This window comes from Miniopterus natalensis, chromosome 13 (assembly GCF_054644295.1).
Source record: "Miniopterus natalensis isolate mMinNat1 chromosome 13, mMinNat1.hap1, whole genome shotgun sequence".
In the NCBI taxonomy this organism is placed as follows: Eukaryota; Metazoa; Chordata; class Mammalia; order Chiroptera; family Miniopteridae; genus Miniopterus; species Miniopterus natalensis.
Window position 1 is genome coordinate 18,053,456 of NC_142093.1, and position 19,414 is coordinate 18,072,869.

Here is a 19,414-nt window from a genome sequence, read left to right on the forward strand (position 1 = left end):
CATCTTTCCCTAGGAATAGGGACATTGTTAAGTGGTTTAGATTTAGACACTCCTTTTTGTAGCTGAGCACAGGTATAAGAAAAGCCCAAACCTCTTTCTCTTTTGGCTTCTGTTCAAACACAGACTGTATGTATATCAGACAACAGAGAAGGAGATAAAGAAATCAAAGGAATTGAGAGCTAAGCAACACTATCCTGTCTCCTGATGACAATTTAACAGTTTTCTAGGAATGTCTCAAGGTCATATAACATGCCAAAATATAACTAGAGGTTAAATATAACATAATATATGGTTTTAATTGACATCTTAATAAAAATACTATAATGTAAACTGGAGTTTAATGAAAAAAGGAAACTCTGTTTGATGGACCTCATAGAGCACAGAAAAATCCACATATACCCTGGAAGAAGAAAAAGAGTACATTTAGTAAAAAATGTAATTTAGAAGAAATATAATTTTATACTTAAAAATCTTAATGACTTGAGGAAATATTTATTATTGCATCTTACATATAAAATGCCCTTTAGATTAGTGGTTCTCAACACCTGCCTCATATTAGAATCACTTGGTTAACCCAAGATCGACAGAAAACAGATGCTGAGGCCCCACCCCTAGAGATCAGATGTAATTGGCATGGGGTAGAACCTGGGCATTTTAACTTTTTTTTTTAAGCATTCTCAGGTAAATCTAATGTGCTGCTAGGACTGAAGAATCATTGTTTTTGATGTACTTAAAATAAAGCTAGAGCCTTTGTTTTCTCAAAATGTCACACTGAAGTACATCTATAGGCAGATGAGAGTGAAGGCAAATACTGGGATGCAGGCATTCATTCAATGAACCTTTATTGAGCATTAAGTGTGTGCTGGGCACTGTTCTACGCACAGGGGATATAGTGTTGGACAAAACAGATAAGGTCTTTATTCTGATGGAGCTTCTGGGATAGAGAGATGCATAAATAAATGTCAGGTACTGGTAAGTACTAAGAACATTAATTTTGTGTTCTATTCCAGGACACCTTTTAATATGAGAGTAAAGTTTTTCCCCTTCCCAGCCTCAAAATCTTGGAGTAAAACAGATGTTTTGCAAAGATGTGCACCATCAGTATCTGGCTTCTTATACCATTCTGGATGGGGGCCTAGAACACCGTCACAATGGAGGACAGAGCCCTGTCTGTTACTACAGAGACGATAAACCTTTCTCCTTCCTGTATACTCATTACTGACACAGTAGCCTCTGATGGACATAAAGAAAACTAACAAGGAAAATCTGGTTCAGTAGTCATTCTTTGGTTTTGGGGAGAGGGGAAGGGGTTAGGGATGCTAAGAGACACTTTGAGAATCTGCTGGAAGCTACGATTCCCTCCTCCTGGAATAAGGCACATATGTATAAGCATATGATTCTGCATACAGTTTCAGGGGTCTATGCATCCAGGTTAAGAATGCCTAGTAAAATTACTGAAACAAACAAACAAGCCTGATTTCCAGTAAGCAGTAACCTTCGGAGTGCCCACAGCCCCCTATCCTCCAAGTAAGAAGCGCAAGTTCATTGAAGAGAGGAAAACGTTTAGCACAGGCCTGATGTCATGCATGGGTCAGGAGTCTGTTTCACACAGCTGGTAAAGTGGAGCATATTCCAGAAATAACATGTTCAATGTCAAAGCAGGACATGCAAGATAAAGTTGCAACACCCTGACGTGCTACCACAATAGAAAATGAATGAAAACAAACCACCACAGAAACAACTCACCTGAAGAACTCTTCCTGACAAGAAGTTTTGTCTGCAGTAATTATAACTTGTACGCATACCTTCTTTCATGCTTAGCTGCCATCCCTAGATTTTGAAGACAATCAAAATGAACTTTCTCAGTCTTTAGCACCAACTCTGGAAATAAACCTCAGCTATTAGATTGTATACTTACCTTGTATGCTCTTAGAAGGGCCAGATAATCACTGTTTGCAAATGCAAATTCTAACTTCTTCTGGTTAGCTTCCTCTTTTTTATCCCAGGGAGACACCTAAATAAGGAACATCAGGTTTGAAGAACACATGGACTTTCCTATTGTTGAAGCCGGGTGCCCTGGGAAGTGTTCTGTGTGGCACTAAGAGTACTCAGTGTGTGGCTGATTACGGGCAGCTATGGTGATCATGGGCAGGCTACCACTTATCTGTCCTTATGTCTGTTTACCCACCCAAAATAAGCTCTACTGGGTCTTTTTATTTCCTAGTGGCAATATGTCATCAAAGAGTCACTTATTCTGAAAGCTAGATCTAAAATCTAAAATCCTAACTTTCCTAACACCTTCCTTTTTAGGAGGGCTAGTGGTTCTTGCGAAGTTCAGACCAGACGACGGACAGACCCTCAGGTGAGTCACAGGGATGAAAAGGCCAGGCTCAGAGAAGTGCGGTGGCTTTCCACACTGGCCTGAGACCTGTCCCCATTGGGCGAGCATTCTTTCCTCTCTCCAGCCAGGGGCCCACTTCTAAACTTCAAGCTACATGCTTCTCTGAGACCCACTGGTCCAGCGAGTTGTCAGATTAATCTGACAGGAGGGGCCCCTGCAGAGGGCACGCTTGCCCTTTGGCCCACCCCAAACCTGCAGCACCCATGGTCTCCTTAGAGACCTATGGACTCCAGTTTAGATGAATGTTGTTTACTTACAAAAGGAGACTTAAAAGCCAAACTGGCAGCAATGGTGAGAGCAGGATCCAAACAGCGGAAGATAGACCCAAACAGCATTAGTTTGCCGATTCTCACATCCACAGGCAGAGAGGCCAAGTGATACCCTAGGGGGGTCAGTTTTTCATCTAGAGTTAATGCTCCCAAGTCTCGTAATCGTATTTTTGAGGCACGGAGAGAATCAATGTGTGGCGGTTCGATGAGCCGAGCGAACACAGATTGGAGATTATGTGTGCTAAACATCTCTAAAATTTTAATTCTGGAAAAAGAAAAAAAAAGTAATTTGACAATTTTATTTATGGTGGGATCACACCAATGAGTAAGGTTCTTTCTTGAACAGAAATAATTTATAATTGCCTAGATATATGCTTTCATAAACCAGACAATGCTAGTTTAAAATTTTAAAAAATCTCTTATGTCTTCTCATTCTCTAGCAATAAGCTACAGAAACACTTTCAGATTCTGAAATTTATTGAGATTCAGAATAAAATTATTTCCGTAACAGCGGGATCAAATCATGAAATAAATTTGGAATGATCCACTCACTCTCCTTCCCACATCTGTGTTGCACAGAAATTGTTTTTTTTTTAATCCTCACCTGAGGATATTTTTTCCATTGCTTTTCAGAGAGTGGAAGGGGGACAGAGAGAGAGAAACGTCAATATGAGAGAGACACATCGATTGGTTGCCTTGCTCACATGCCCCGACTGGGGCCAGGGATGGATCCTGCAACCAAGGTACGTGCCCTTGGCTGGAATCGAACCTGGGACCCTTCAGTCTACAGGCTGACACTCTAACCACTGAGCCAAACTGGCTAGGGCTGCACAGTAATTGTTTATAAAGTCAACCTGCATTGTGTACTGCCTTTTGACAGCTCTTAAAAAGCTATTATTTTAAATTATAAATTTAAGCAGTTTTCAGAAAAGGAAAATCTAATATACATAAAATTTCTTTATTTCACTTACACAGGGGTGGGCAAAAGTAGGTTTATAGTTGTGAATACATGAAACACAGAGTTTATTCTTGTATTATTCTTTATTTATTACTTATTGTATTACTTATTTGTATTACTTCCATAGGAACAAGTGTAAACCTACTTTTGCCAACCCATGATTCCTTTTTAAGCTGTGAACCTATAAACATAAAATTTTACATGTTTACGAATGTGCACATATTTGGTATCTAGCTTTTTTCCACTTAGATCACATAGGTGTTTCACTTTAACACATGCACTGACAGTAATCCACTTACTTAAATTTTGAGTAGCAAAAACAAAAGATGAGCCATGTTGGCCTATATAATTTTCGTATTTCCCCACTGTTGTATTTGAGTTGGTTTTAAATCATATGTGCTACATATATTGCATTTTCCCTTCTCTCATCCCCCCTCAAGGGTCAAACAACTTCCAAAGCTCTCTCCAACCCCTTCACTGCTCTTCATTCGCACTGTTACTACCTTAGTTCAAGGCATCTGCTTGCCCAGTTTTCTAAGACCTGACCATGAACACTTGAAAGCAGGGACTGTGTCCTGTACCCTACAGCATCTTTAGTGCTTAGCCCTAGCCCAACCCCTGGCAAATGGAAGGCTCTCAAAATAGATCTGCTGAATAAAAGAAGAGCTGTAACATCTTTGTACGAGTAACTTTTTTCCCTTTGCATGATTATTTTATGGGAATACTCCCTTACAGTGATGACTGGTCAAAGGGCATGGAGTTTTAGAGTTCTTGTACAATGCCAAGCAAATTTACAGAAAGGTTGAGTTATAGGTTCCCCAACTTCAATAACATTGAGTTCGATCATTCAGTCATTAAATTCCACTTTATGATATTTATTCTTATTTGTTCATCTGGTAAATAATGGTGTTTTCAAGTAGTTTTTGTTCACTTTGCTCTAACTGATAATGAGGCTGCAGATTTTTCCCTGTGATAATACTGGTGGTACCTCTAACTTACTTCTTGATAAATTAGATTACTTTTCTGACTTACAAATGTATTCTTAAGGTCTATTTTAGGGCCATCCTCTGCAATGTAAGAGATCTTTATGTGCAGAAAGTTAAAAGGAATGGTAAAGGCAACATCCAAGAGCTCTTTCTTTGCAAATGAATGAGTTCATCTATATCTACACTTAGCAAAATGTCTCCTACTAAGAAAAAGAAAACATGCATGTACCTCAGACAGAGCTGTTCCAATGGCACCCTTTGTATTTCTGGTAGCTGCTGCTTTAAAAGCTGGTGACTGAAGTGATGGCTAGTGAATAAATGAAAGCAGACCCCAGATGCAACGCGGCCTGCTCGACCTTTTCTTTGCAGAGCATTGGCTTGAGAGACAAAAGTATCCTCTAGACTTTCCATCCCTTTGCTAGCATCATATCTATAAAGAAAAAGAAAATGTGTTATTTTATAAAATGAGTTATTTTATAAAAACATGGCCAAGACTCTACTTAGCATTGACAGATTGAGCGTAGTGCTAATTTAAAGGGTATCAAATGCTACTACATACAGTTTATTTTACTTTAAAAAAAATTTCTTTTCATCTTTATTTTTGACAAATAAAAGTTGTATACATTTAAGGTGTACAATGTGATGTTCTGATATATGTAGACATTGTGAAATGATTCCAATATAAAACTAATTAGCACATATCAATTCCCATATCAACTTTTTTTCATTCAAGTACATGTAAAGCATATGAAAAAAAGAGGGAAACTAATTACTCCCAAGATAAAACCTTAAACTTTCCATCTCTGTTTGACTTCAAGATTATGATCCGATGCAGACTCACTCATATATCCACATACAGTATTTTTTCAAACAGCAATCCACGTAGTTTAATAGCATTAGCTATTAACAGCCATGTCACTCAAAATGAGGCATCTTTAGCCTTCCCTCACACTGCCAAAAGAGAATACCTCTTTTCTTTCATTTTCCCGGAATCGATGACATAGACAACATCATCGATGGTTATGGATGTCTCAGCAATGTTGGTGGAAATTATAATCTTAGTTACACCTACAGGAGGTTTTATAAACACAGCCTGCTGCTCTTCACTGGATAAAGATGAATGAAGTGGGTGAACAACACATCTGAAAGGGAGTAAAAGCACAGTCAGCGTTCGAGCAGAAAGCACTGAAACAGGATTATAGTGGGTGAATTTCCATTTAAGCATCACACCAGCATCAGGAGCTTCACCACCGCCCATCCCCAGGGCCCAGCTCTTCTAGATGGGAAGGTGCTTTCTGATCCTTACAAAGTATTCACTCAGTTCTATGAACTAAAAACTTTGCATCAACTTGGGAAAAACTGGAGTGTAATTCAGCAGTAAATAATCAAGAGGACTAAACAGCTGACATTCTGTAAGTAACAGGCCTATAGCACACATTCATTTTTTCCCTACCTTTAAATCCAGAGTGAGAGAGGCAGAGACAGTGATGTACACTAAGAAATTTCATTCTTATATTTCTAGGGAGTGTTCATCTGTCAGGTAGTTGTCTCCTTTGATAGGAAGACACTCAATGTTTCTTGCCACCAGAATAGGAATCATTGAAAATTCTTTTTCTCAAAATGGCAGCATTTCTTTGTTACTAACATTGGCTTCTCCCATCCCCTGTATCTGGCAACTGAAATTGCACACAATTTTGCTGAGTCACTATGCTCAGTGAAGAGAAATATTTTTATTTAATGGAATGAGAATGACTGATTTCCTGGAACAAACAGGTCTGTCTATTTCCAGCTGGCATAAACAAACGTATTCTTGAGGAGTGACACCAGAATCTAAAGAGGGTGATGACTGTTAGAGACCTTTTTGGTTACACATATAACTTCAATAGATGATTGAGGATACAGAAAGCAATTAACTTACCGATGACTACGTCTGTTGTTAAAAAGGGAATTACACTGTAGCTGTTCATAAAGCATTTTGATTTCTGCCAGTCCCGGTAGAAATACAAGTATAGCACCTGGGTACATAAAGAGAATCAATCTGATACATGCAAAAAAGGAAAAACTGCTATGAAGCTATTTTTAATGAAAAAAAAGTAGTAATCTGAGATTTTTCACTTTCAATTTTCTTTGTAAAGTTCCCAAGGATTTAATAAGTAACAAACTTTAAAAATACATTTCTGACCTAATTACCATAAACATTTGACTGAAAATGAGAAAAAGAAACTATAATTGGCTGCCTGGTAATCTAAGTTTAGACATATGTTGAAAATGAGCATATTAACTAACCGTACCATTTAATGGTTTATGGGTTTTTTTTTTAATCCCCAATCAAGGATACATTTTATTGATTACTTAGAGAGAGGGGAAAGGAAAGAGAGAGAGAGAAAGGAGAGAGATCAGTTGCTTCACATAAGAGCCCCAACTAGAGATTGAACCCACAACCTAGGTATGTGCCCTGACTGGGAATCCATGGGCTGACACCCCAACCAACCGAGCCACACCAGCCAGGGCTGTTTATGGGCTTTTAAATTTTATGTTAAAGAAAATAAGAAGTGATAATTGATTATAGTGTATTTCTGTGCCAAGAGCAATCATTCAGTAGTAGTTACCTTCTCCTGTACTTTATTCAGAGAGGAAACTGGCACACATCTTTACTCTCACAAATATTTATTGGGTACCTAAGTCACCTCTGTGCTAGGTACAATGGAATATAAAACAAAGGTCTGTCCATGAGGAACTCATGACCTGTTATTTTCACAGCTATTCTCCCCACTAAATAAGTAAAGAAACTAAATTATTACAAAGATGGAATTCTGAAGAAGGGCAAAGGTATGTTTCAGAGTTGGTTTAAACACTTCATAGTATACAAAGCATGTTCACATACACTACCGCATTTGACCCTCACAGCCACCTATTAAGAAGGCTATTAGTACCCTGAAAGTGACTCTGTAACTTGGCCAGGTCACAGAGTTAATGAGCGGAGTTTGGCCAAAAACCTAGGGTTTCTGGCATCTAATCCATGCTCCTCCCTACAAAAATACCACACCATTTAAGAGGGGTAAGATAATCTAATCCATATGGATGGGAGAAAATATTTTGTCTGTATTTTTATGTGTCTTCTGATCTGTTCTGCCTTCATGGCTTGGCCACCTGTTTCAGGGATACCTGTGATATTCACAAATACATCACCAACTTCCTAAGCACGACATCTACTCGGCTTTGAATGCAGGTAATTTTCTAACATTTCCTTTTGTCTGCTATTCTCTATTTTTTTCAGTAATAGTCTTTTCCTTTATAAAACAAGATATTAAGTCCAGCGATAATGCATTACCCAACACTGTCTACTTGCCAAGAGATGAGAAATAAGGCAGCTGAATATTTTTATGCAGCTCACGCATCTCTGGAAAACACCATATAATGAGTCAAGCCTAAGCAGAGGAGGGCAGCCATTCCCATTTCCCTTAAGCTCCGTGTACTAAGCGCATAATGTAGCTGTTTAATCTACTATTCAACTTAATGATCACTCAATATGGCTGCATCCATTATGTGGCAAACACATACTCCATACCCAAATATTCCAGGGACTGTTCTAGGGTGTGCGAAATGGTGGTGCACAGGAAATTCTTTCTTGAGGAGCTTATATTCTGCTGAAGGGGACTGCTAGTAAGCAGAACTGTAATTTTGGATAGTGTTAAGTGCTATCATGAAAATAAAAGTCATTTTTGGACATTATGATGGAGTGGGGGAGCAAGACAACAGATAGGATAGCCAGAGAAGACTTTTCTCTGAAGACATTTGACAAAAAACTGGATAGGATGGATTGAGTTATGAGAAGATCTGGGTCATTCGTTCTTAGGATAAGGGGCTGCAAGTGAGGGAAAGAAGGCCACTGGGATGGGAAGATAGTTGGTAAGAGGAAAACAGTTATTGTTCTGTGTTTGAGCAGCAGCAGTAGTAACAGTGATAGTAATAAAACAGCTTTACCCAAGTGGATTTATTAGTGTCTTCATTTTACAGCAAGGAAACTGAGGCACAGGAATAAAGGATAAGGGCTTTTCCCAAGGTTACGGAGTTCCTGAGTAGCAGAGCTCTGACCCTAAAGCCGTTCTCTTAACCCCAGTGCCCTGGGGCCTCCATGTGCAAAGTCATCATGGGATTCAAACACTCATTACTAGGCTCACATTTAGCCAGGGACTGTTTAACATGGGGATCATCCAGGCCTTCTTTCCAGCTTTCTTCCTTTGGAACTTTGTATTGTTAACATCTTTTTGTTTGGTGAGAGCAATGGTACAGAGGAAAAAAAGTGCATAAACCTCAAAAGGTAAAAGGGAAAACTTCCCCTGAAAAGCCTAACAAGCAACTTTATATAAAGCTGGGGCAGGAACAAGGGCTCCAGAAAGGGAGGCTGTCCCCACAGTGCTCATGATCTCAGGAGTAAGCTCCCTTCCCTTTTGCCATCTCACACAGTAAAGAAGACAAGAAGCAGTTACCTGGGGGGTAGGAGTGCTTTCCATCCACAATCCATTCTAACAAGGCCTCTATTAATTCAAGATTAACCTTTTCAAAATCCATGACGGACATTGTTTTGATGACTGATTTGCTGACCCCTGAAAGAAAGGTAAAAATCAGGATAACTATACCTTATTGAAGACAAGATGCCTGTGAGCCAGGTGAGTGTCTTGATGTGATTTAATAACACAGATGTTCATATTTAATGTACTAAAATGAATTTTTTCTTTCAGTCTCTCAGAACATACTCGCTCACTCAAAGCACTTTTTGCTTGAACAATGACCCAAAGAGCAGGCTCCTAACTCTGCTGGGAAGGCCCGGAGAGGCCAATTTTCCCCTCATTCTTTCACCTCTTTTTTCCATCACACACTTGTTAACAATTTCAGTCCTAGAAATAAAATTCAAAGTCAAATACATTTTAGAAACCCCTTCCAGATTCAATCAAGTCATGAGTGAGATCAGACAAAAGTCCAGGTAAGAGTAACCCATGGAAGCCAATGGACAGAAACCACAGACTTCACCAGCATCTTTACAACAGGATTCTTAACCTTCTGGTTCATTTCAGAAAATAACAAAAGTTATGAATCTTCCCTAAAAAATACATGTGATTTTAATGGCTTCACCAATACCTCTGAAGTCCATCCATAGACTTTTAGGTTAAGGGTCTATAATTTCCTTCTGATTTATCTGAGGCCTAGTAAAATATATAGTTCTTCAGGTTGTACTACAAGCCGCAGCTCTTTGAAAAACCAGTATCATATTCTTGGGGGGACTAACTCTCCAAAGACTGCTGCCCTTTCATCTTGGGTCCTCCTGATGGCCCAGCACCCTAAATACAGACAAACCAGAAAAAAATAACTGTAGGGGAAGCTTCCTACGTTAATGCTAAAAAGTTGGAAGAAGGAAAGAGCAGTTTCTAAATGTTTTTCTGGCAGAGTAAACCCTGTGTTGGTTAAACATGAAAGAAAGAAAGAAACAGGCTACACAAATAAGGGTGTGGTTGGGTGTGGAAGGCAGAAGGAGTCATTTCTATTTGTTCAAGATTTCAAATAGCCAGACTTTTCAAAAAGGAAACAGGACGGACTAACTGCAAAAAGAGAAGGAGTGAAAATCATTTACAAAGATTTTTCAATACCTTGGCAGTTTTTACTAATTATATACCTTAAAGGACTGATTTTTTTTTTTTAAACTAGAAAAAGTTTTAAAAATTGAGTTTGGGAACATTATTTCATGTTCTGAAAAGTGAAAGAGCCCTGAGATCAACTAGATCAAGTCTGTTTTCACAGGGACAGGGAGGCTCAGGGAAGCTAAGCAACCAGCCCAGCTCCAGACAGAAGCTGGTGGCAAAGCGAGGTTTTCTCTCCAAGTCTGCCATCCTGCTTCCTTAGAAAGGAATTCTCAGAATTGCTTTCGGAACGTAGGTAACCTCTATGCTTGAAATTAGAGAGGCATGGCTTAGATCCAGTCATAACTCTTAAAGAAAATTCTAAAATTTCAAAAGAAAAACCAAAAGGATTTTCATGCTCCATAATTTAACGGAATAAGGAAATGGGAATTCTGAGCTGGTATCATGTACAGAAAGAACACAAACTTCTGAGTCAGATATTTTAATTAGAATCACAAATGTGCACTTACTACCTATGGGTTTGTATTATCTTATTTAATCCCCTAAGTAAGTCCGTTTTATAGATAAGGAAACTGAGGTACAGAGAGGATACGAACTTGGCTCAGGATCATATATGCATATCTTTCTAACCAGCAGAACCATGGCTAACGCCTAATTCCTTGGTTGCCATTTCCCATGCAGACTTGGGAACAGAGGCTTTGGTGGAAGGAGGAAAAGAGAAACTCACTTGTCTCTTCTCCTATGGAAGCAGTAACGGGGTGGGGGCTCTTACTCCTTGAAAAGTAAAGACTTTTTCTGGGGAAGGACTAAAAGGCGTTGGGTGGCAGTCTAGGGAAAAGAAGGCAGGAAAAACTGAGACTTATCTCTGGTCTAGGCTTTATGGAAGAAAGCAAAAGTACTAACCTTGGGGTTCCTATGGGTTAGGCCCAGCTTATAAGCATAGAGACTATCTAGGAACAAAGAATAGCTGGGTGGGGTCTGGCTTGGGAGGAGGGAGCACCTAAAAACATATAAAAATGCTCAGCACAGGGTGGACCCTCAAAATATATTATTTGGAAAGCCCATGAATAATGCTAAAACTAGTGGTAAAAATTTGAGGATATTATAGGATATTTTAAAAGTCTCAAATATCTCTCCACAAATGACTTATTAACTAGAAGAGAACAAATAATAACAACAAAGGGGAAAAACCTAGCTGACATCACCTTAAAAGGGATCAAAGTTAACATCGCAAACAACAGGACAAACCAGCATCACGTGTTTCCTCACATGATGTACTGAGAAGGCCTCAGCATTGCTTCTGTGGTTTTCTAACCAGAAATGCATCACCTAAATTCAATCACGGGAAACATTAGACAAACCCAAATGGAGGCACAGTCTACAAAATTGGTCCGAACTCATAAATGTCAAGGTCATAAAAGAAAAATAAAAGCTAGGACATTTTTCCAGATAAAAAACAAAAACAAACAAACAACCAAACAAACTAACTAAAGCCACATGACAACTAAATTCAATATGTAATCCTGGGTTAGATCCTGGACCAGGAAAAAGTAGTAATAAATGACACTATTGAGATAATTGGCAAAATTAGCATATGGACTATAGATTAAATATTAGTATCAGTTAATGTCTTCATTTTGAGCATGTCCTATGCTTATGTAAGAAAATGTCCTTGCTCTTAGGAAATAGATACTGAAACATTAGGGGTTAAACAGCATCATATCTGCAACTTACTCTTTAAAAGTTCAGGAAAACAATATATACATGTACACAGAGCAAATGATAAATGAAGCAAAATAATAATACGTGAATTGGGATAAAGGATATATGAATTCATTGTATAGTCTTACAAATTTTAATTTTGAATTTGAAATCATATCAAAATAAAAAATTACAAAGTATTCAAAAATATAATTTATATTTTACTACCTGCCAATTTTTCTATAATGAACACATGTCTTTTAAAATCAGACAAGTCCACTGATAAATATAATAACAATTATAATCTACTATGCATTGAAACTGCTCTTTTTCTCAGTTTAAGGTTGTTCTGATGAATTAAAGACAATGTAACTATAAAACAAGAGTTGCATCTTTCTTTAGGATCATGGTGGGGGGAAAAAATAGCTTACCTTTGAACACAACATGGAAGTTAAGGGTGCCAACACCCCCTGAGCAGCTGAAAATCCACTTATAACTTTTGACTCTCCCAAAATTCAACTATTAATAGCCTCCTGTTGACCGGAAGCCTAACTGATAACATAAACAGTTCATAACACATATTTTGTATATTATATGCACTATATACTATATTCTCACCACAAAGTAAGTTAGAGAAAAGGAAATATTATTCAGAAAATCACAAGAGAAAAATACATTTATAGTATTTATTTTTAAAAATATGCATATGAGTGGACTCTCCCAGTTCACACTCATGTTGTTCAAGGGTCAACTGTAGTTATCTTTGGCACAGCTGTAATGTCCCCCCAACAAGCATATTACCTTTATAGCGGGCCAGGAGCTGCTTGAACTCTAACTGTTGATCTGGCACGGCATCTTTGACAGAATCCTGATCCTGGAGGTGAAGGGAAAGCCTCAGGTCTTCTTCCACCTCTTCAAATGCAGTTCTGTTGCGCCTTGCTTTAAGCTTCTCCTTTGACATCTGTTTCATGGAGCGCATATATGGGCTCCCATCCTGTAACACGTATCTGAGGAAGGAAGCAAAGGAGTGTCTGTGTATGTGGCTCTGCTGGTGAACGAAAACATTCACCTATTTTATGTGCTCATTCAGCAGAATGCTGCTGTTTCTAATTACTGTGCCACTCTCCCACCAGTCCAGGGTTCTGCTGGCTGTGCCCTATTTCTGGCAGGGAACACACTGGAATGCTTTTGGCTTTATTTTAAGATAATTCTGGAGGCAGTGAGTCTGAAATAGTGAGAACAAAGACAGGTAAACTAGTTGAAAGATGATTTCACCAGATTCACATTCAGTGGAAGTGGAATAGGGCCCAGAAATAACAGTTTTAATAAGCTCCCTACATACGCTTGTTGCACACTAAAGTTTGAGAGCCACTGTTTTTGGATTTTTGGTTTGAGAATATGGTCCCATGAAATAAATATAGAGTTGGGGGGGGGAGGTTATTAGAAAGGAAAGGAGCGGGGAAAAGGAGAGAAATTCTGAGTTGAGTGTAAGGTGCTAGACAGCGCGGTGTTTTCATTCTGGAGCCCAGGCGTCAGGAATGAAGGTACTGATCTGGGAGCTCCTGGTGCAGAGGTGACAGCTGGAAACACGCGTCTAAGAGAGCTAAGGAGAGTTCAACAGTGAGAAGAAACAGCGCCAGGATAGAGCCCTGGGGAACCCACAGGGTTAAAGAGTAGGAAGAGGATGCTGGGCTTCCAAAGGAGAGAAACCTGTACCCAATGGGCATTCCCACTTTCCACCCAGCATCAAAATTACACAGACATCTTAACACTCAAATTACACTGCAACTTCCTGAGGGTAGAATGATGACAATAATAGCAAACATGTGTCAAGCACTTGCTATGTACCTTCTAGGCTTCGTCTAAGCACTCTGTAAACATTAACTCATTAATCCTCATAACAACCCTGTGGAGCAGCTACTATTAATAGCCATTTACATATAATGAAACTGAGTCACAGAGAGATTCAGCTACTCACCAGTGTTACAGTTAGTAAGCAGAGGGGTTTAAATACTGACAGTTTGTTTGCAGAATCAGTACTTTTATTTTCATGTTAAACTCTCCATACATTTGGTCCTTCATCATTTTTTAAAATAGATTTCATTTGTTAGAGCAATTTTAGGTTCAGAGCAATATTGAGCAGAAGGTACAGAGGTTTCCCATACACCCCGTGTCCCCCACACATGCACAGCCTCCCCCACTGTCAACATCCCCGCCAGAGTGGCACATTTGTTACAACTGATGAACCTACATGGACACATCATGATCACCCAAAGTCCATAGTTTGCATTAGGGCTCCTGAGTCAGCACCCTTAATATACAACGCTGCCTGCAAATTGCATATAATTTGTAAAATAAATATTTGCTGAAAGAAAGGGGAAAACAAAATCCTTAAATAGAAAAATCAGAAGAAAAACTAATACATTCATTAGTATCCTGACACTCTGAGGTAAAATAATAATTCTGTTTTCAAAGATTTTCACCAAACTTTAATTAATGTCTTCCTTACCTTGTCATAGCAATTGCATCTTCCAGAAAAAACTGATCAACGGGAAAGGTACGACCTGGAAAAACAAATAAAATAAAATAAAATACGAAAGTCTCAGAATACCTGTTGAACTATCCTGAAGTAGTTTATATATGCAAGATTCTCTTAAAACAAAGCAGAGCACAATAAGGTGCTATTTGTTTTGTGGTCCTAAAAGTATCAAAAAAAAAAAAAATACAAAGAAAAAGCTTTGATGATAGAAACTGGAAGAGGTAGATTCTAGTTTGTGAAGAAAAAAAAAAGTGTATAGGTGAAGAGATGACCATTTGCTAATATAACTTTTTACCTTTTAAAATAATTTGTTACGCTTTTCCTCCCCTCCCCTCCTCCCCCATAGGGGACCTTTAAACATTCAACAACTGTTTTCTAGATCAATTATATAACTTCTTCCTTAAATCTATTGTCAATATTTTCTATAACTAGAGCAAACAGTACTATTACTCACTGACACTCCCCGTTGACAATCAACTGCAGGATAAACCAGAGCCCCAGGTGCTAAATTAATCCCACAATGAGACTGTGAAAGCACCAGAAGACACAGGCTACCCAACTTCACTTTCTCTCAGAATGGGCCAATATCCAGAAATTTAGCAGAGTCTAGCAATGAATGAATATGGCTTCACAGATACAACTTCCTCCTTTATCACAGATTACCATTATAAATTCACATGTTTAGGGTAAACACACTGGAATGCTAGAAACACTAATTACCTGGACTTTTTAAAAGAGCACATAGAAAATGAAAATTTCCCAGCAAATGGACATAATGTTGCCTTTTTATTAATTATACAATGTGGTTATAATTTTATTTGTTACAAACTAATATCTTCTTCTCTAGAAAGAGGAACAAATACCTATGAATTTATATCTCAATTTAACTTTAAAATAACTTCATTTGCTTATTAGGACAATAAATATTTAATGATGCATTTTAATCACCTGGTATAGTAATAACTGGGCAGGAACTGAAATACTCTGAAAAGAGCTCAGCGTTTAAAGTTGCACTCATCAGAATAACTTGGAGATTTGGTCTCTGCAACACAATGTCCTTCAAAACTAGCAGCAAGAAGTCACTAGAGGAAAGAAAAGAAACACCTGAGGATCAAACAAATTCAATGAAGGAAAATTAATAACTTCTGATATATTTTGAGCAAGGATTGTGTAAGACCTATGTGAAAACAATTATAACATTTATACAAAGATGTGTTACGTTCCCAGATGTGAGGACTTAATAGTATAAGGATATCAATTTTCCCCCAAATAAACTAAATTCAGTGTAGTACCAATCAGAATACCAGTAGGATTTATCATTGCACTTGATAACTCTATTTCTTGATATCTGCATGTACATAAAGAGGCATATACAAAGATGTTCATTATGGCATTGTTTGTAGTAGTAAAACAATGGAAACTACCACGAAATGGTTAATTATAACAATATCACCCTTTCTGTGTAATAATGGGAGGCAGATAAAAGGAATAAGGTAGAGTTTTAGATACTGACATGAAAACATATCTATGACAATGTTAGTGAACAAAACTCAAGTTGTAGAATGATACATAGTGCAGAACAGCAATATCCTGAGTGGTCTCCCTGCTTCAGCCCTTGCCCCTTGAAATCTATTCTCAATACAGTAGACCACTAATTCTGCTCAAATGTAATTCTGATTGTGCTACCCCCCTGCTCAGAACCCTTCCGTGACTTAGTGATGCCTCCCTAACAAGGCCCCATGTGACATGGTATGTACCCACCACTCATTTGCTAATACTCTCCCTCTTACTCACTTGGCTCCAGCCATTCTGTCCTCCTTGCTGCCCTTGAGGCATGGACCTCAGGTCCTTTGCACATGTTATTAATCTGCCTGGAATGCCCATAGGCAGTTCCCTCACTTCCCTCAAGTCTTTACTCAAAAGGTACCTTCTTAGCTAGGCCTTCCCTAGTCACCCTATTTAAATTTTCAAATGCTCCCCTCCTCCCTTGCACTTCATATTACCTTTTCTCTTCTTACCACTTAACCTCTCTATGTTTTACTTATTTACCTGGCTTATTGTTGGGTTTCCCCACTAGACTATAAGCTGTAGAAAGATAGGGATTTGGGTTATTGTGTTCACTACTCCAGTATCTAGAACAATGTCTAGGACATAGTAGATGCTCAATAATTATTTGTCAATTTACTAAATGAATACATCATTTGTCTTTTAAAAAAACGTCAGAAGATAAACTACCTATGTCTAACAAAGTAAACATATGTCAATGTATAGAAGGATATATCACCAATCTAATTACGGTAGTTATCTCCAGGGATGGGACTGGGAACGGTTTGGGAGCCTTAAGGGGAACTTTCACTTTATCTGCATTGTTTGAATATTTAATGAGAGCATATTGTTGTACTACTTATTCTCCTTAATTAAATGAGCTAATTTAGTTACATTTATGATTCTTTTGTTTCTTTTTTAGGTAAAAGGAAAATAACATGACAATAGGCAAATGTTTAAGTAACTTATTACATCCATACTTTAGAATTTCCTTATGCAATTATTAATAATAATTCTCAAATACAGTTCATGCTATTAGATCAAAAGCATCACATAAAACTATATAATCCCAGTTGTGTTTGTGGAGATACATATCTCTTTCTCTACATCTCTCCCCTAACTCCTAATACACTGTCAGAAGAAAACAAGACAAAAATTGACATATAATTAGCAATTTCATAGGGGAAAGAAATGCTTTCTCTTGATATTTAATATTTTCTAAATGTTTTAGAATAACCATGTTGCTATCTCTATGATAAGGAAATTTATTTAATATTTTAAACTAATGCAACTTTACATTTTTTCTATATTCCACCTTTAACCTTGGCTATATTTTTACTGATCTTAGGTCCTAGATTTTACCATTTTCTTCTGGTCATATATCTTCCCTGTTCTTAAAAACTTTCTACCAGCAGTAATTGGGGTCTCTTTTCATATTTGTTGTTTGTTTCTTTTTTAGTTTTGCTATTAGCTATTTTCTGCTTCTGTGTCAGTACACCAACTTTACTTAGACTTTCTTCTTCTCAAGATAATTGTAATAGTCTAGTCCTTGCTGGGAAAGCCTCATAATTTTCACGGGATCACCTTTCTTTTCCCCACTAGCTTTACTGCTCCAGAGCATGAGTCACATGGCAAACTATGATTAATGTCATTTGTTTACCTGGTCCTCCCTTTTAAAATATTGAGCATTTTGATTTTATACTTCAATTCTTTAATGCCTTCTAATTCCATTTAAATACAGTCCACATGCTTCTTTATCCATGATGTACAAGACCCTGGAATATCCGGCTCCTGCTTCTCCCACCTGCCCCTTTTCCTGTCCCTTACTACACACCAGCTGCATGGCCCTCCTCCAGCTCCCGGACTCCACTGAAGCCCCTCCCACTGCGGTCTTTGCAAATGCTGGCCTTGTCCCATTTGTCACACAGGACTCCTCATACTGCAGGTTTTAATTTAAATGCCATCTCTTCAGCTATATAATCTCTGGCTATCTCCTGGCTCTGTCCCCGAAACACAGCATCCTGTTCATTCCTTCATGGTACTTATTCCAATTTGTAATCATTTGTTTGCTTACGTGTTCATTCCTTGTTTTTCCTACCAGACCACAAGAGGTAAAGGAGAACCAGATACACTTGTTCACTATAGTATCCCCAGCAATTAATAGATCACTTAGCACTTAATACCGGCTCCATCAACACATGAATGGGTGTCAGGACTGAATGGCTGACCAAATAAAGCCCATCAGCTATAAAGCGCATTCAATCTGTTACTCCTGCTAAGCACAGTGCTCAGCTTAGCATGATACCAGGAGAGTGTTATCTCTTATTACGAGCTGCCCATGTGACAGGATGACCCTTATGAATGCACTTGAGCTCTCCAAGCATTTTTAGTATTACAGACCCTGGAGACCAGGAAGGCAGCTCCCCTTCTATAACTCAGGCCCTCTCTTGCTGAGTTACCTTTACTAACACTAAGACACTGAACTGGAAGCAAAGTGAAATTCTTTCAGCCATGTCTTCATTTGGTGTGTGGGTGTACATTTGGAAAACCTGTGCTTACCTTTCTTCCGTCCTCTCGTGAACCTCATCGACAATGATATGGGTGACTCCGTGTAGAGCTGTATCTCCTTCTAGCCTTCTGAGCAGCACTCCCGTGGTGCAGTATAACAGTCTGGTGGCTGAGGACTTACAGGCAAAGGGGCAGAGAAAGCATTCATAAGATTTTTGAAACAGGAAACACTTCCCTGGCAAAGCCATTGTGAATGGACAGGGGTAAACAATACTGAAAACAGCCCGGCCGGGCGTGGCTCAGCGGTTGAGCGTCGACCTAGGATGCAGGCGATCAGGGTTCGATTCCCAGTCAGGGCACATGCCCGGGTTGTGGGCTCAATCAATGACTCTCTCATCATTGATGTTTCTATCTCTCTCTCCCTCTCCTTTCCTCCCTCTAAAATCAATGAAGATATATTTAAAAAAAAAAAAGAATACTGGAAACAATAGCAGTTCCATTTAACATGAAACCATACTAAGTGCAGTTTCTCATTGGTGACAATAAAAGCTTTTCTACTTCATATCAAAATTTTAAGTTTAGGACTCATAAAAAGCACTCAGAAAGTATTATAAAACATAAAAACAACAGTGAGTGATAAAATCAATTCTGAATTTGTTCATTCCTGATGCAGTTAAATGGATTAATTCTCTGGTTTAAAAGCAAAATGACAATTACTAGATTACTTCTGCCAATAAAGAAGAAAGGTCTTAATAGAGGAAGTTAAGTACACCCAAATAAGAGTTTTTATACCAAAACGTTTCTAAAAGGACTTCTGAAGTACACCCCAAATTTTCCATGAATCTTCAGACACCAAGAACTCTTTATACTT

The 19,414-nt window shown here is 38.3% G+C and overlaps 1 protein-coding gene across 1 annotated transcript in view; it reads right to left on the reverse strand.

Annotated features, from left to right (window-relative positions):
• Positions 1–19,414, reverse strand: part of DHX57 (DExH-box helicase 57) — a 42,754-nt gene that overhangs the window by 10,030 nt on the left and 13,310 nt on the right. Inside the window, exons 9-19 of the mRNA XM_016218940.2 lie at positions 18,595–18,719; positions 15,439–15,572; positions 14,461–14,515; positions 12,753–12,958; positions 9,105–9,221; positions 6,533–6,629; positions 5,583–5,756; positions 4,844–5,044; positions 2,659–2,935; positions 1,919–2,014; positions 1,747–1,830 (exon numbers count right to left, since the gene is read on the reverse strand). Coding sequence (XP_016074426.2) covers positions 1,747–1,830; positions 1,919–2,014; positions 2,659–2,935; positions 4,844–5,044; positions 5,583–5,756; positions 6,533–6,629; positions 9,105–9,221; positions 12,753–12,958; positions 14,461–14,515; positions 15,439–15,572; positions 18,595–18,719 — 1,566 coding nt within the window. The remainder of the gene's footprint in view (positions 1–1,746; positions 1,831–1,918; positions 2,015–2,658; positions 2,936–4,843; positions 5,045–5,582; positions 5,757–6,532; positions 6,630–9,104; positions 9,222–12,752; positions 12,959–14,460; positions 14,516–15,438; positions 15,573–18,594; positions 18,720–19,414) is intronic.